A 17,356-nucleotide genomic window follows, 5' to 3' on the forward strand; every position below is an offset into this window, starting at 1 on the left:
CTGGAACAAAACCCTTTAGGGGCGTTTAAGATCTTCTTATTGGCTGATACGTTTGTCATTCAACCGTATATTGCGCATATTATTGGTCGGTAGAAACCACCAGGTCAGTTTCTTCATCGGTGATTGGTTCGTGCTAACGCCATTCAAACTCTACGTCGTTTCGTGGCTGGGGCGGTCTGATGAGCCCGACGGTTCCCAGGAAGCAGCGCTGCTTATTTGATACTTTATAGCGATAAAAACGGGCGAAACACTACATTTCGAGGTCAAGAGGTACCAATGTAGACAGTTAAATATGTTCAAATAATTTCAGGTTAGCTTGTTGCCAGCGTCAGAGGACTTTTGTTATGATTTGGCGTTGATATTGGTGATGTTTACTTCAGAGGTTCCTCTAAAGGGTAGCTAATAACTGGAGCTTCTAGCCTCCACTGCCTGAATATCAGGCAGAAAGACACGTAAAAACACCGTATATTTGTTTCACCTGGGTCGTGGGCTGGCGGCAAGCCAATAAGTGACTCTGGAGCAGGACACGGAGGTAGGTGGAAAATATTCCGTACAAAATGCTGTTCATACTGTCGTATTTGTATATATTGCTGTCACGAAACCTGCCAGACAGAGCGCTAGCATTAGCCAACACACAGCTGCAAACCCAGTATTTGTTTAAAATGACCTCATATTATTTAAAATCTGTAAGTATCTCAACAGTGAAATGTAGCTGGTAACGGCTGTCATGTCTGCTGTGACAGAGAGTAGTTACAGGTTTTGACAGAGTGGCACGAAAAGTGCTAGTTTCCTGTAAATCACCATAAACATAAACGTGTGTAAATGACACGCTTAATGCGGCTCCACGTTTACCTCTCAGGTGAAGGTGAAAGTGAAATACAGCACACTGGATTGACAGCCTGACAGAAGTTACACATTAAATATAAAAATACATTAAGAGTTAAAGAGTTACATATTTTACTTTAATTTTGTCCTCTTACACTTTGAATTGCAATTACTTGCTGTGGCAAATATATTTAAAATGGATTTTAAATGAATGTTTCTTTTTTGTAGTTTTTTTCCATTTTGAAGAATATCCTTAGGTTCCAGTAAGAAACACACTGTACAGCTATGAGTAACAATATGTAACAAATACAGGAAATAATACTGCATAGTGTATGTTTGGATTATTACTGAATAGAAAATACCCAGTATTATTATTAAGTTCCTGTTACTGGAATGTTATGGGGCTTTTTCAAAATGAAAGTGATTGTTTAGTTTGGAATACACAAAGAGGTTATAGCCTATATTACAGCTGCAATGATTACTGGATTAATTGCCAACCGTTAAGATAATTGATTAATCATTTACGTTATTTTTAAAGAAGTTTCTTTAGTTTTCTATGATGATTAACTAAATATCTTTGGGTTGTTGGTTGGACAAAACAAGACATTTGAGGACATCACCTTGGGCTGTGGCAGTCAAGTCAAGTCACTTTTATTTATATAGCACATTTAAAAACAGGAGTCAACCCAAAGTGCTCTCTAGTTGAGGCAGATGGATTAACACCTGCCTCAATACAGGTATACATGATTAAGGGAATAATACACAATGTAATACGTAGAAGGCAAGACTAAAATGAAAAACACTTAAAACAACTAAAATGATAAAATCAAAGTAACAAAATACAAAGTTAAGAGAAACTGGATAAATCCAACAACAAATGCAGTAAGAGTATGTTAAACCAATGGGGCAACCTCAGACTGAACTAAAAGCAAGAGAAAAGAGGTGGGTCTAAATTTGATTTGAAATTGTCGGTGTTGCAACAGGACTTAATATGGGATGGGAGACTATTCCAGAGCCTGGGAGTAAAAGCCCGGTCACCTGTGGTTTGAGGTGTGAGTGGTGACTAAGAGGAGTTGTTGTGAGGATGACTTAAGTGACCTGGGGGCAGAATATGGAATTAGCAGATCAGTAATATATTGTGAAGCTAATCCACTTAGGGCTTTAAAGACAATTCTGAATTTCATGGGTAACCAATGCAGGTGAGCCAGAACAGGAGTGATGCGTTGTCTTTTCTTTGTTCCAGTTAAAAGTCTAGCAGCTGCATTTTTAACCATTTGGAGTTGAGAAAGGGTGAAATGGGTCAACCCCATATGCATATATACAAGGAATTACAGAAGTCAAGCCGAGAGGTGATAAAAGCATGGATAACTGTTTCCAGGTCTTCATGAGATAAAAACATCTTTAATTTGGCTATGGTTCTAAGCTGATAAAAGTTGCTCTTCACAACACAACTGACTTGTTTGTTAAAATGCAATGAAATGGCCAAGAAGACACCAAGATTTTTAACTACATTGTGCAAATTGGCAGACAGGGGACCAAATGTATTGTGGCAAGTGACAGAGCTAGGAGGGCCAAATATAATTACTCCAGTTTTGTTTTCATTTAGTTGAATGAAGTTCTTCTCCATCCAGCATTTTGATGTTGTTTAGAGAGTTAAGGAGATTCTTCAGTGAGCAGGTGCTGTCAGGTGTAACTGGTAGGTAAAACTGTGTGTCATCTGCATAACAGTGATAAAGAATAGCCCATTGTATAACTCAAAGCCAAGGGGAAGCGTGTATAATGAGAATCAAAGAGGCCCTAAAATTGAACCTTGGGGGATGCCACATTTAATGGGAGCAGGGGATGAAGAACAGTTTCCTATTCTGACTGAAAAGGTTTTTTTCATTCGGGCAGGAGCTGAACCATTTTAACACTGGGCCCTGAAGACCGACCTCGCCCTCCAGGCATTTTAAAAGAAAGTCATGGTCGATTGTATCAAATGCTGTGCTGAGATCGAGCAGGACTAAAATGACACAAGAACCAGGATCGACAGAGAGAAGGATACCGTTATGTACCTTCAGCAGAGTGGATTCTGTACTATGCAGAGCTTTAAAAATATACTGGAATTTGTCAAAGTTGTTGAATGTGTTCAAGTAGGAGACCAGGGAGAAGACAACTTTTTCCAGAATCTTAGAAATAAATGGTAGCTTGGAGATGGGCCTGTAGTTGTTATGGTCATTGTGGTCTAGCCTAGGTTTCTTTAGTAGGGGTTGCACAATTGCATGTTTAAAACTTGAAGGGAGTAGTCCATTTGTTAAACAGCTATTAATTATTGCCAAAATAATAGGGCAGTTTGTGACAAAAACTTCCTTGAAAAGGCGTGGCAGCATAATGTCTAAGGGACAATAGGTGGGATTCATTTGTAAGACCACCTCAGACTGCTGGCAGGACGACACCGGTTGAAACTGCTGGAGGCGACTAACTGGATAATGTGGCTCTGAGGGATCACTGTTGGTGAGATGTGAGATCTTGTGTTGTCAATTTTGTCGGTGAGGAAATTCAGAAACTTCTCACAGGTTTCAGTAGTGGAAGCAGCGGTAGCAACAGCAGCAGCAGGATTTCAGATGGAGTTAATTGTGTTGAACAGAATTTTAGATCTGTGGGCATTTTTATTAATTAGTTCAGCATAATATGATGCCTTAGTTGTCTTAACAGAGCTTTAAACAATCTCTTAAAATTTCATGTGAGACTTGGAGTTTGACTTTTTTTTTCCATTTATTGACATTTTTCACCATTTTCTGACATTTTATAGACCAAACAACTAATCGATTAAGAGAGAAAATAATCAACAAATTCATTAATAAAGAAATTAGTTGAATGAATAGTTGCAGCCCTAGCCGATATATGTTGTTTTTCTTGTAAGCCTATGATCGTGTGTGTGTGTGTGTGCATGTGTGTGTGTGTGTGTGTGCGCGAGGGAGCGAGCGAGCATGTGTGCCCCATTCCTCTCTTTGGCGTCATGACTGAGCCCTTTCACTCAGGACGGAAAGGGTTTCCTGTCCAGTCACTTACAGTCCTTAAGGGTGGAGTGTGTGTGTGTGTGTTTGTGTGTCTGTCTGTGTGTGTGTATATATTTCCATATACACGTATTAACTGAAGAATTTTACACCAAAACTGAGAAACCCACCATCAGGGGAAAACATTATACTCTAAATCTTCTGTTGGGATTTTATTTTATTTCAAATGAACATAACAGATAACATATTTCCCTACACACACACACACACACACACACACACACACACACACACACACACACACACACACACACATAGTGCTTTACTCTGATATTTATTATCTTTCCCTGTCAGATAATGGAGGATTATTGCTTTGTTGTTATTTTGTTGTTGGTCTTTGGCTGTGTAGTGTCCGCCCATGGATTATCTACAGACCTCGCTGTCAGCAGTTGTTGTTGGAAATACTTAAGATCTATGGTTAAAAAGAAATAATCTATGAGGACTGATGATTATGCTGAATAACTGGGACCTTGTTTTGTTGAGGTACATAGTGATGTTGACTTGTTGAAATATCATTTTTTAACACTCTGAGCACCAGTAACAAAATTCCTTTCACTTCGTTCATATCGGGGTGGACAAAGACCAGATGAGGGTACAAAGTTCACAAGAAGTATACAGACATATAACCACGAAGATAATTTTAAATTGAAATAAAACATAATTAATTGTAACCCTATCATTTATTGGTGCAATTTGTAGATTGTAGTTGATTGCCAGATTAAGCTGCTGGTCCCTATTTTCGGCTGTATGCTTTAGTCTGTAAATATTTAGCCTGCTTTAATAATGTCTTCCTTATAAGAGCTTGAGTGGTGTAGGTTGTTTGTTCAGCTATGGGGTGGATCTGCTTAACTTCAAACCAGACTGGATCCCTTCAGTCTGAGCTAAAGGTCTGGCTGGCTGCGCTGTGATGCAACACTTTTTAACAGTTCGAATGATGCTTCATTTTCCACCTTGGTGGGAAAACAAGTGCAAAACCCATTCAGGCCCACAGAGTGTACACCAGTGGGTGTTTTGACATTTCACAGGTGTAAATAATGAAATGAATGACATCTGTTTAGCTGCTTCAGTTTCAGGGTCCTGGTGTCGTGCGTGCTGGCTCACTGTTGCACTGTCACGTCTCACTGTCACACTTGAATAAAGCAGAGCCATCGTTAATGTCGTTAGTAGGACCTGTGGTTTCCCTACTATGGCACAGCATGTCTGCTGTGCAAAATTTCTATCAGCTCAATACAGAAAGTGTTGAGCATGACAAAATAATGTCAAAAAGAATGTCTTGATATTTGAAACCCTGCTTTAGAGTCTGTGTTTATATTATGTAGTCAATCAAAATAAAAGGAATGTAGATGATCTTAGTCAGTGGCAACAGACAAAGACGTTTCAGTAGCAGAAAAAACTCTCCTGTCCTCCTACAGCTACTCCAGCACAGCGCTGCACTTCACAGCATTCTCACACCAAGAGTCTCTGACTGAGCAACCTAAATTAGCTGTTATCTGACCAAAAGAACTCTGGTCCAAGGATGAATGATGCTTCTCTGTTAAGGTGTTGTTGTACATACAGCATGTGACTCGGCACCGTAGCTGAAGAACACCTCAAAAATGTAACGTTACATAGGGCCTACATCGGATAAGTGAGATGTGCTTGCTGTATGTGATGGCCACGGATGCATGGTGATTAACATTCATCATTTTACTGGTGATCGTCAGTGCTGTTTCCCCTTCAAGTTGACCTTCGTGTGTTCAGGTAAAACTGTACAGAACTCAGTAACTTTACACCTTTGTTTGCAAAAGTCTCTAGCCGTCAGAAATCTAACAAAAACCACGCAGTTTGCAGAAGTGAGTCAGTGATTTTTTTCTCAGAAGTCAGGAAGTGTTGTGTTGTTCTGGGATTGTTGGGGCTGAGACGGGAAAAGGACCGGTAACCAGACGAAACATGGGTCCTATCTCTGGGCTGCAGGGCTGTTTTATCTCCGTGTGAGCTAATCAAGCCCATTCATGGTTTTCTAATGGCGTACTGCTGACGTGATTTGATGATGTACACATCCTCCGTCTTCCTCCTTGAACTTTTTCACAGCATCATTCAGTTTTGGTTTTTAATTCCAACAACACAATACAACTTGTAGGCTGCACCTCAGTATGTGTGTGTGTGTGTGTGTTCTCTCTGCTTTCTGTGGTTTTCTTTCCACTCACATCAAATCCAAGATGTCAATATGTTGCCTTGTGGAGAAACTCCTTCCCAATTTGTTTGTTTCACACAAGTGAGCACAGACGTATAGCCGGACTTGTGTGCTGCTCCGATCCGATGCATTGTTCTTGCCTTTGTTTTACTATCACCAGTAAAATCAACATCCAATCTCTCCTCAGCTGACCAGTACATTTCTGTCCTAAATTCTTTGGCGATTCGATATTATCAGAGACTGTGTGAAAATGCACAGGAATGTACACTGATTAAGATCTGTGGAGATGTCACTGATAAGTTCCTGGAATGAAACCCTGCAGACCATGAGCCATCCATGTGACCCTGGAAAAGACTTACCAGAATGTTTTTGTACCATGGGTACGACTTGGGCACCTCCTGTGAGTCTGTGGTCAAAGATTTGATGTCAGTTTCAGTGATGCTGCATTTAGTGAAAAGAGATTAAATAGCTCCAGATCATTGACCTCTATCCTCCTTTTAAATTAAAAGGCAATGTTTCATATCATTGAATTCCACTTGGTAATTTTGCACAAAATGACTGCTTCATTACACGGAAAACGTGCTGCAACATGTCATCAATAAGCTGCAAACATCTCAGCCTGGCATGCCTTCATCTCAGTGTTTATGCAAGAGGTTCAGGGAGTTCAACCAGTGTCGGTGGCTCCTGCTTTCTTTGGAATTCGTAAATCTACAGTATCTTGAGAACCGCTACCGTTCGTACATTAAAATCTCGCTGAGTGTTTCTCTAAAAAGAAAACATGCCATGATTAATAGTTTTGACTTTTTTTTTTTTAAGCTGTACTGCTTTAATAAGAGCAGTTTGTTATATTTGATTGTGGCATTTCATTTGTTAATGAGTTGCACTGCTAAATTGTTGATGTCTGTGTCAATAAACACTGTAGATGTTTTAAATATTGACAGTGTGTATGGAGCGGGAGGCAGTGAGGGGTCATTGTCGCTTCACCAATGACTCCTACTGATGCGTTGGGGTGCCTGCACAGAGGGGAACCCTCCCACACATTTATGTCCTCCTCACTGCTTTAGGTTTCTTAAGGTTTGAGGTTTTGGTAAATCTAAATGATCCTTCTTCCCTAATCTTCCAAGTAGTAGACCTTTGGCAATATGTCTTTACCAGCAAACTCCACACAGAAGGCACCAGCTGGCTGGCCGGCAGGTTGAGATCCAGAACCTTCTAACCGCTGCACCACAGTGCCTCATTAGATAGTAGTTTTTGGTTGTAACAGAGGAGCAATGGGAAGAGACAATGGAGAGAGTATACAGCTTTAATTTACACTAGTCACATCCTGATGCAGTTCAAGGTGCTTTATCAATTACATTTCTCTAAAGTTAAACTTAAGCTCCTCTAGTCACACTCAGCGGTTGAGGGAAGTGACGGAGCACCTTTCAAACTAAGAGAAGCTCAGGTTTGTGGCTCCCTGGAAAATTGGAGGAAACTTGGCAGACCTTTCTGAATCACACTAATACTTGGCTCTAAACTGTCCTTTGACATAGACACAGTTGCTGTTAGGACAGTATCTGTCCAAACTTTGCCACTCAAGTGGAAGCAGTAACTGTACCGATGAACACAACCTGATGTTTTTTGTTTTTCTTTTCTGTATGCCGTCTAACAGGATAGTATGGCCATGACGGGAGGGACTGCAGCTGCCCTTCCCATGAGCAACCACACCCGAGAGAGGGTGACCGTGGCCAAGCTGACACTGGAAAACTTTTACAGCACTCTGCTCACCCAGCACGAGGAGCGGGAGATGAGGTAATGGGATCCTTCCTTTTAATACAAGACCACTGTGGTTATCCTGCATGCAAATGTAGCTGTTGTTTAAAGCATCAGGTGTCACTCCATCCGCCACTGGAAAAGTTAACAATGCTGCAGTGTTTCATCACAGGTGTGAGCACAACAAAGGCCATCTCATAATCTACCTCTCACGTTCTCATATTACCTGAGAGCTGATCTCTAGTCCACTGTGAGGGGGTTACTTTTCACAATCTGAAAGGTTATAGGTCGTCTAATCCCTCCTTGTATCTTTCCACTCACAAATCTCTCATATTGTAAAGTAACTAGGAGTACAAGGAGGGTTTTTTGCCATATTTTTGCAGCCTTTAATTTGATTTTTATATTTTTAAAAGCAGTTTGTGCTTTTTTAAAAATTTCTAGGCAGAAGAAGCTGGAGAAGGCCATGGAAGATGAGGGTTTACCAGACGAGGAGGTAAAGGAAGCTCTCATTGTTCAAGAAAACCTTTTTGCTTTCAACTTTTTCTTCCTCTTCTTCAGCTGAATCAGTGTCTCTCTCTGTGTTTTGCAGAAAGTAATGCGTCGCTCGCAGCACGCTCGTAAGGAGACCGAGTTTTTGCGACTGAAGAGGACGCGGCTGGGCTTGGATGACTTTGAGTCCCTTAAAGTCATTGGACGAGGTGCTTTTGGAGAGGTACGTGAAAAGAAAAGAGCGGGAAAGCTCTTTTCAGGAGTGTATGTGGTTTCCGCAGTGCTCGTGCGCGTTTATCACAGTGTTACCACAGTGTTAGTTTCATTTCCTGTCTTCAAGCAAATTAAGGTGAACAAATATTTCCTGTGATTTTTAACTGTAAGGTCGTCTCCTTCAGGTTCGTTTGGTGCAGAAAAAAGACACAGGGCACATTTACGCCATGAAGATTTTGAGAAAAGCAGATATGCTGGAGAAGGAACAGGTAAAGTATGTAGTGTCAGCACTACAGGGTTGTTAAAGCTGCTACAGCATTATGATTACACTGCTGTAATTCTTTCCCATATGTCTTATTGCATCACATGTTGGAAGCAGGCTGGAGAAACAGCCATAAAACCTCCTTATACAAACAAACTCTAAAAACTCTTGACAGTGCATTTCCATCACTGTAGGGTACTGGAGAAATACAATTTACTGAACTTTGAGAATTTTAGATTATCTACTGCAGTGCATCATTCATGTTAAAAACTGTACACTGTCCCGATAAATAAATACAATAATAATACAATAATTAGTAGTGTTGTATGCTGTAAGTGTCCACTTTCTCTTTGCAGGTTGCTCATATCCGAGCAGAGAGGGATATTTTAGTGGAGGCAGACGGTGCCTGGGTGGTGAAGATGTTCTACAGCTTCCAGGATAAGAGGAACCTCTACCTCATCATGGAGTTCCTGCCCGGAGGTGCGAAATGATAATTGAAGGTTGATAAAAGGTCTCTCATTAGGGACCGCAGTTAAATTCAGTTGTCTGACTTGCAAGTCAGACAAAAATGATTGTATGGGTTCGCTGTTGAAGAGCAGAACAATCACAGAAACGAGGAAAAGTCCTGATCTTAACAAATCTTAATCATTTTTTAAGGGTGTTTTACATTTCCCAGACATCATGTCTTGTGAACATGTGAGCTGTGGATTTTCACTTCCTGAAGTTTGAGATTCTGTCTCTATCTTAGTGAAATCAATCAGTTTACAGAAACAAGAGCAACAGGAAAGAGCTAGCAGATATTGAATGATTAGAAAAAAACGATTTATCAAAATGTTGACAGGATGAATTTACTATTCTGTGTTATAAATCAGTGTAAGAAACATGTATTGGTGCAAAAATGTTGTGGATCGCCATTTTTAAAAGTTCTGGTGTCTGATCTCGTTGTCAGGTGACATGATGACCCTGCTGATGAAGAAGGACACTCTGTCTGAGGAGGCCACTCAGTTCTACATCGCGGAGACCGTGCTGGCCATCGACTCCATCCACCAGCTGGGCTTCATCCACAGAGACATCAAACCAGATAACCTGCTGCTGGACTCCAGGGTGAGATCCCTCCCACACACACACGTTTGTGCTGTTAAACTGAAATCTGACGTCATTCATGTATAAGATTTTTCTTATAAACACAAAAGTAATGTGTGACAGATGACTTATCAAATGTTTCTTTGCTCACAGGGACATGTGAAGCTGTCAGATTTTGGCTTGTGTACAGGACTGAAGAAGGCTCATCGCACAGAATTTTACAGAAACCTGACACACAACCCACCCAGCGACTTCTGTTAGTTAAAAACTAATAATCATAAGAAAAGTTCAGCATTATTGTAGCCAGATCCAGATGCATTTTTGATGTAAATATTCAAGTAATGACTTGTTTTTCCTCTCCTTTTCTTCTCTGCATTTTGCAGCTTTTCAAAACATGAACTCCAAGAGGAAAGCAGAAACCTGGAAGAAGAACCGGAGGCAGCTGGTACGAGTTTGGCATTTTACTGAGACTCTGTTCCAGAGCAGCTTATTGTGACTGAGCAGGTGGAGGAAACTTCAGTGTCTTGCTTAAGGACAGCCATTGTGTCTGTTGTGAGCTGTAAGCCTAAGAATGAACAGATTCATGTACATTAATAGCAGGTGCTGGATGAAATGAAAATTAGATCAACATCAGTGAAATTGGCCGAAGTTAAAGGCGCCGGTATACTTCATCAGAACTGCTTGTCTGATGTCTAAACCTGTTCCAGCATAACCCGACCCCAAGTCTCCAAATGTACCACGCACTTCTCATACTACAAAAATCCAAATTTCCAGCAACTTAATGAACCACATTAAAAATGTATCTTAAATTGTTACATTGTCTGATTTTTTTTTTGGAATCGGTGAAACAACAGTAAGAAGGAAAGAGAGGTGCACAATGTTGGATGCTGCAAAGCCCCCTGGTGGTCATTTATATGGTAGAGAAATGGCATGGAAATTCAAAGTAAAGTTTTGGAAATATGCATCAGACATTCAGAATAAAAGCAGGGAACTCTAATAATTTAAAAAACCCATCAATGTCCAAGTAATGTAACGCAGTATTTATTGAAAGCACAGATTTATGGACTGAAAACACACATGTTAACCATTATACAATTCCTCTGATAATGCTTTGTCTTCACATGTAAATTGTGCATTTACAATCAAGTAGGACTTGCACAGTGTTTAATTTATACACATCTGTAAGTGGCTGATGGTCACTATTATGTGCAGTATACAGGAGAGGACATGTTATAATATTTCATTTTTCTTACATATATTAATGTTTGATTTAATGAATATAAATAACAAATTACATTAGATTACATTAGTTAGAGGTCCATATCATTAGTCTCATCATTCCCCAAAATATATTTTCCCTCACAGTGTAATAATCTGTGTGCTCAGTTGAAATTGAATTCCTTCCTAAACTTTCTGTATGACTTTCAGGCTTATTCCACTGTGGGAACGCCAGACTACATCGCCCCTGAAGTCTTCATGCAGACGGGATACAACAAGCTGTGTGACTGGTGGTCTCTGGGTGTCATCATGTATGAAATGCTCATCGGTAAGCATGCATTTGTCTGTATGTGAGACAAACATAGAGGAAGGTGAGGATGTACACTATGAATTAATGAAATGAATACTGTACCAGATCATCAAATTACTGCAGATAATTAGCAATGTTGTTTTTTTACAATGTTACTTCTGCAGGTAATATTGTTGTATATGCGGCTTTTTAACAACGTCTTTTGGCTCTGTTCAGGTTATCCACCCTTTTGCTCGGAGACGCCGCAGGAGACGTACAGGAAAGTGATGAATTGGAAGGAAACCCTCGTCTTTCCACCTGAAGTCCCCATCTCAGAGAGGGCCAAAGACTTGATATTACGGTATGTAAAGATGAGTTCAGATGAACTCTCACTCACATGAATAGGACATGCCCAACATGTTTGTGTTTCCAATGAATATTTGAATATTTTCCTCCTGTTATAATAATGTGTATATAAAGTTTTATTGGATAATAATCATAATACCAGTCTGCTGTGTGTGTGTGTGTTTCAGGTATTGCACTGATGCTGAGAACAGGATTGGAGCAGTAAGTGTGGAGGAGATCAAAAGTCATCAGTTCTTTGAGTCGGTGGACTGGGAACACATCAGGTACATGAAGTTTAGGGTATATGACTCAGCTTATGCATAATGCAATTTCAGGAAAATACCACTCTTCAGCTTCTCATTTCTGCACTCGTCCATGATTCCTTCTGTTTTGCTTCCACAGGGAGCGGCCAGCAGCCATCTCCATTGAAATCAAGAGTATTGACGACACCTCAAACTTTGACGACTTCCCTGAATCAGACATACTTCAGCCAGGTTTGTCTTATGAATTATTCTGCCAGCAGCACTGCAGGAAATTCTTATTAGGAACACTAGCCTTGGGTCATGTTAGATCATTAAATATATTTACTGATTCAAAATAGACTCTCAAGAAAAAGGTCATTTATGTAACTTCTGAGCAACAACAACAACTCTGCTGTTGTATTCCTTGCTTATAACTCTCCTCTAATTTACACTGCATGGACGCCCTCAAGTGGCAATTAGAGTAATAATACCCCTTTTTGTTTGTTTTTGTGTTTGTGAACAGCCAATGCGACGGAGCCAGACTTTAAATCAAAGGACTGGGTGTTCCTCAACTACACGTACAAACGCTTCGAGGGCCTGACTCAGCGAGGCACCATCCCCACATACATGAAGGCAGGGAAGGCCTGACACGTTCAAACTGGGAGACGGTGTTGTGGAGAGAAAAATAGACGTTTACGGACACAGGGTCGGGCCATGGAGCCCTGCTGGTGCTGAAGGCTGCGCCATCAGCCTCTCAGTCTAAATTTAACCCTCATCACAAGTTATTTAGGTCTGCTCAGCCGCCGCAAGAACGCCAAGAGCTCGGATATTAAGGAGCGTTACCGCATTACCTCGGTTGTTTATATCGTATACTGTACATGTGCCGTCTTTAGCCATAGCTCTCAGGCCAGCTCACAAACTAGGACACTAAATCAGCATATCTGCATGTACAGCGGCATATTGCTTCTGGAGAGGATTTACAGTGGGAATGAGGCTTGAATACAAATCACTGCTTTGACATATTCACATCGATAGTTTCAACACTGGTGGCTAAATTAGCTCTGATACTGAAGACACGCTCTATACACTGTAGTCAAACTCTGGATTATTAGTAAGTATGAACAGGAACCTCTCACTTGTTCTCAGCCGCACTCTGTTCATGGATTTAAAGGAAAGTTCCAGCATGATTTCCAGTTTTGCTCACTTTATGCTTAAGCATTACTCAGTAATTTAAAGCTTTGCGTGGAAAATGTATCTTTAGTTTCAATTTATTTTTAGTCTACAGCTGGCAGAAGCATTTTGTTTGGGTTTATCTGTTGGTTTGACTGGGTTGTGTTCAACAGTAGACGGAGCCTTCAGCTTTTTATGTAAGAAGAGACAGCTTCTGGAGATGCTGCTGGTGCAAGTTGTTGTTAGCAAAGTGCCAGTGGATCCAATGGAAGTTCAATTAGCCTCAAGATTGTCTGAGACAATGTTAGAAATGTTTGTAATGTGCAGGGTGACAGCATTGTATGTAAATGTTGTAGGGTTATAGAGTAGATGAATGCTAGCTGCAGGGCTCTAGGGATGGCGGTAACAGTCAGTCGGTCTATCACTTTGGTTCCAGACTGAAATACCTTGCTATGAAATTTGGTACAGATATCCATGGTGCCCAGACAAAGTATCCTAACTTTAGGACATGTAACTTTTCATCTAGCCTCATCATTACATCAAAATTCCAATTTGACCAAATTAATGACATTCCCTTCAGCCTCTGCTGTACTTGGCTAATGTATTGATTAGCCAATGTCAGCATGCTAACTCTCTGAACTAAGATGGTAAACCTGCCACACATCATCATATTAGCATTGTCATTGTGAGCATGTTAGCATGCTGATGCTAACATTTAGCTCAAATACCACCTCACAGAGCTGCTAGCAAGGCTATACACTCTTAGTCTTGTTAGGTTCTGTAAGAAGTGTGTTTGTATAAAAGGTTAGAGGATGTTTTTTTAAAAAAAGTGAAAGGATTTCTCATGATATTAGTATAGTTTTCGCCTCTTCATTGAATTCAAAGTGTCTAGTTGTTTTCTGTGCTGTTTTGAACCGACTCAACTAAAAAAATAATTAGAAAATGTGAAAAACAGTAAGAATTAGCATTGAAGTGATCAAAAATAAGCAAATGAGCAAAAATTCAAATCATGCTAGAATCTTCCTTTAACCCTCATGGTGGTAATACACAGTGCGACTCTGTGGCGGCTCTGTGGGGCAACGCTTCCTGAATAGTTGCCTCAGCGCTGTTTACAGAGGAACAACGTGTTGCCAGGAAACATGTGAATGCAAGTCTACCCTGTGCTTGACATCCGGTACCTTGGAGTGCCGCCCATTCACATTGCCAAACAAACTGCCCGAGTGTGTCACTTCCCTTTACAGCCCTGTTGTTTTGTTCAGATCAATGCCCCAGTAATTGATATTTCCCCTGATTTTAAGTCTAATCAGTCTAAGGGCCAATCACTTCCTTCTTAGATGGACAAAACATGCAAAGTGCCTTTTTAAATAGCTGATAAATATTTAACCTGATATTTTATCAATGTTATTAGTAATTAATCAGAAGGCTATTAATTACAATTAAGGTGGATACAATAGAGCTGTTTGAGGGAGAAAAGCAGCAGCAGGAAAAAGCTGAGAGAAAAAAGGATATAAAGTTATTCTGACCTCACTAGTTAAGCTTTACAGGTCAATTTGTGAGCAATCAACAGTACAGCAAATACAAAACCCTGATGAGGAAACAGTGATCAAAGACAAAAGACAGGTTTATTACAGGTTGGGTAATAAGGAAGGGACTCATAAAAACATATTGCATCAAAGCAAACGCAATGAGCAAAGTAACTTCGTCAAGTAAAGATTCAATAATATGAGGAATGAAGTAAGAATAGATCAACATGGTGGATATCTTAGACACATGTATGTTTTTTGTCTTTGAGGTTTGTAAATTTCTGTTTATTTTGAATCAAGTTTTCATCGGAAGTTCTTCATGTTCTAAAAACCTTAAAAATCAAACTCAAGGCTTGTCTTTCTCAACAAAACAAACCATTTAACCATCCTGTCTGCTCAGAGTTGTGACTAGACACAGCGCTGAAAATAGTTACCAAAGAACTCTGATCATCACACGTCATGATCTGAACACACATTCAGATGTAGCTGTTGCTCACTGCACTTAACCTGAAACTACCTGTCATATAATATTTTACAAACACCTTTCAGAGAGAGCTAAACGTGGGTATGGAATAGTTTACTATTTCTGTTTCTACACTTGTCAGAAAATGAGTGTGCAGAGACAAATGTTTTTCAGTTAGCGCGTTTGTTAAGTGTCAAAATGCAAGAAATGCTATAAATGTACATATGGGAAAAGGAAACAGACTGAGGATGACTAAGTTCAGCTGTGGCCATTGCAGGAATCTAATATTTAACTGTTCTGGTGCTATTTTTGAGGAATTGAAAGGAATTAGGTGGTCTAGCAGGTTGATAGATTAGCTGTAATACACCTATACCAGTCTTTTATCTGTTTAAACTTTATTGATCCAGGCAGTCCTGCTGAAAATCTGTTGGCCATGAACGCCCCATCAAGACGGACAAGAAAAGTTGTTTGCAAGCAACACGAGCAATGTACAAATTAGGGTTGACTGATGTGTATATTTCTGCATTATTTATTATTTTTCATGTTTTTCTTGAAGGAATTCATAAATGAGAATTTGTGCTAATCTTCTGTGTATTTAAATTGGAAGATTTTCATGTCTTTTGGTTTCCCAGAATTCAAAGGGGTACTCCAGTGATTGCATCTCTGTAAAGCTGAGAGACTAAAATGATTAAATAATGCAACAGAGGCCCAGATATCTTAACTTTCAGTCCCTAGTATGATTAAAGTCTCCAAATAGTGAATCCTACACTTCCCATAATGCAATGTGATTACAGCCTTCTGTCTAGTAAATATCCATGTCTTTAAAAGTCCATGAACCCAGTCTGTTATTCAGGCTTTCTGTTAGGAATCTGAAGTCTCTGTGCTTTATATGATGAGGCTGAGATAACCCTGATGACATCATCAGTTTAGTCTTAGATGACATCATCAGGGTCATTTTTTCAGACCACAGAAAACATGATACATGATGTTTTCAAAGGTGGAGTGCCCCTTTCAATTACTAAAACAAAATGTCTGGAAACATACAGTCAATCAATCTGCATCACATCAGATGGGCAGCCCTGATTGGCTAGTATTTTTCCTCATAGTAAAATACGTATATATTGTATGTTGTAACCCAAATACAAATAACATAAAAGCTAAGACTGGGCTGTTGGAAGCTGCTGGTCGACAGCGGCAAGACAGATGCATGATGGGGGATTTTGTTGATGGCTACCGCTGCAGATCCTTGTTGTGTCTAATCACTGGAACACACTGACACAACCTGGAAAGCCAAACTGCTTCTTATATCACAGCCAAACAGTTATTCATGCAACCCAGATGGGAAAAGCTGTGTGTGTGCACGAGTGCGTGTGTGTGTGTGTGTGTGTGTGTGTGTGTGTGACAGAGAGAGAGAGAGAGAGAGAGGGAGAGAGAGAGAGAGAGAGGGTGAATGTAAGTGCAAGTGACAAAAATATCTACATTTTGATGAAGTAGACACTCAGTGCTTTTTGTTGTGATGTGACGTGCCACCTTTGTTCAATGTCAAACTCATGTTGTGTGTTGTAATAGAAAAGTTCTGACTATTATTTTTATTTCTTCAAAAGTAGACACTGAGGAGATGAAAGTAAATGTTTTTAAAAAAGTAAACGAAGGATAAATACTATATTTTGGATCTATACAATTCTACATGTACACCAGATGACTTGAAATCCATTACTATGTCACTTTATCTAAAGGGAGCTAAATTATTGTGACTTCATTTCTCCATGAGGTTTAGAAGAAAGAGTTCAGGATCTAGAAGAGAATATTAATAAAACATGCCACCTCCATCATGCGCTACGCAAGACAATTCATCCCCGAAGGACCAAACCAGCTTACTGACTCGCCTTGTTTGGTGTCAGTTGGATCGATGTCATATAATGTCATGAAAAGATAATTCCCTAACTTAGAGCAAAATATATGAATCCTTATAAACAAACAATTTGCTTCTCTGCCTCAGAAACCTCTGACTTGGATAATAATGTCGTTCCCCCCCTCCTCCCTCCTCTCATTAAAGCAAGAATTCAGTCTCAACACAACCTTGTAAAATGTTTTAAACCACCCTCCACAGGCCAGGACTATGTTGTGAGGTATTAAGTGTGATGATGTGTACATATTGTTGTAGACAACTGAAGGAACCTGTCTGAAGGAAATGCTCATTAATATATTCATTCACATTGATGAGTTTTTATGTTGGTAAAATGCTTAAAATAA

The 17,356-nt window shown here is 39.9% G+C and overlaps 1 protein-coding gene across 2 annotated transcripts; it reads left to right on the plus strand.

Moving 5' to 3' along the window:
- The first annotated feature begins 160 nt into the window (after window positions 1-160).
- Window positions 161-17,047, plus strand: LOC137176028 (serine/threonine-protein kinase 38-like). 2 transcript variants are annotated; one of them, XM_067582052.1, is made up of 14 exons: window positions 161-532; window positions 7,706-7,845; window positions 8,248-8,299; window positions 8,396-8,518; window positions 8,694-8,777; window positions 9,127-9,250; window positions 9,720-9,874; window positions 10,007-10,109; window positions 10,237-10,298; window positions 11,282-11,399; window positions 11,598-11,721; window positions 11,894-11,989; window positions 12,108-12,199; window positions 12,471-17,047. In XM_067582052.1, the coding sequence occupies exons 2-14, from the start codon at window positions 7,712-7,714 to the stop codon at window positions 12,593-12,595; spliced, it is 1,392 nt and encodes a 463-aa protein (XP_067438153.1). In that variant the 5' UTR covers window positions 161-532; window positions 7,706-7,711; the 3' UTR covers window positions 12,596-17,047. The 2 variants fall into 2 exon arrangements, with proteins under 2 accessions (XP_067438153.1, XP_067438154.1); XM_067582053.1 differs by lacking the exon at window positions 161-532 and adding an exon at window positions 3,226-3,318.
- Window positions 17,048-17,356: the final 309 nt, after the last annotated feature.

The sequence above is a fragment of the Thunnus thynnus genome, chromosome 23 (genome assembly GCF_963924715.1).
Source record: "Thunnus thynnus chromosome 23, fThuThy2.1, whole genome shotgun sequence".
NCBI lineage: Eukaryota > Metazoa > Chordata > Actinopteri > Scombriformes > Scombridae > Thunnus > Thunnus thynnus.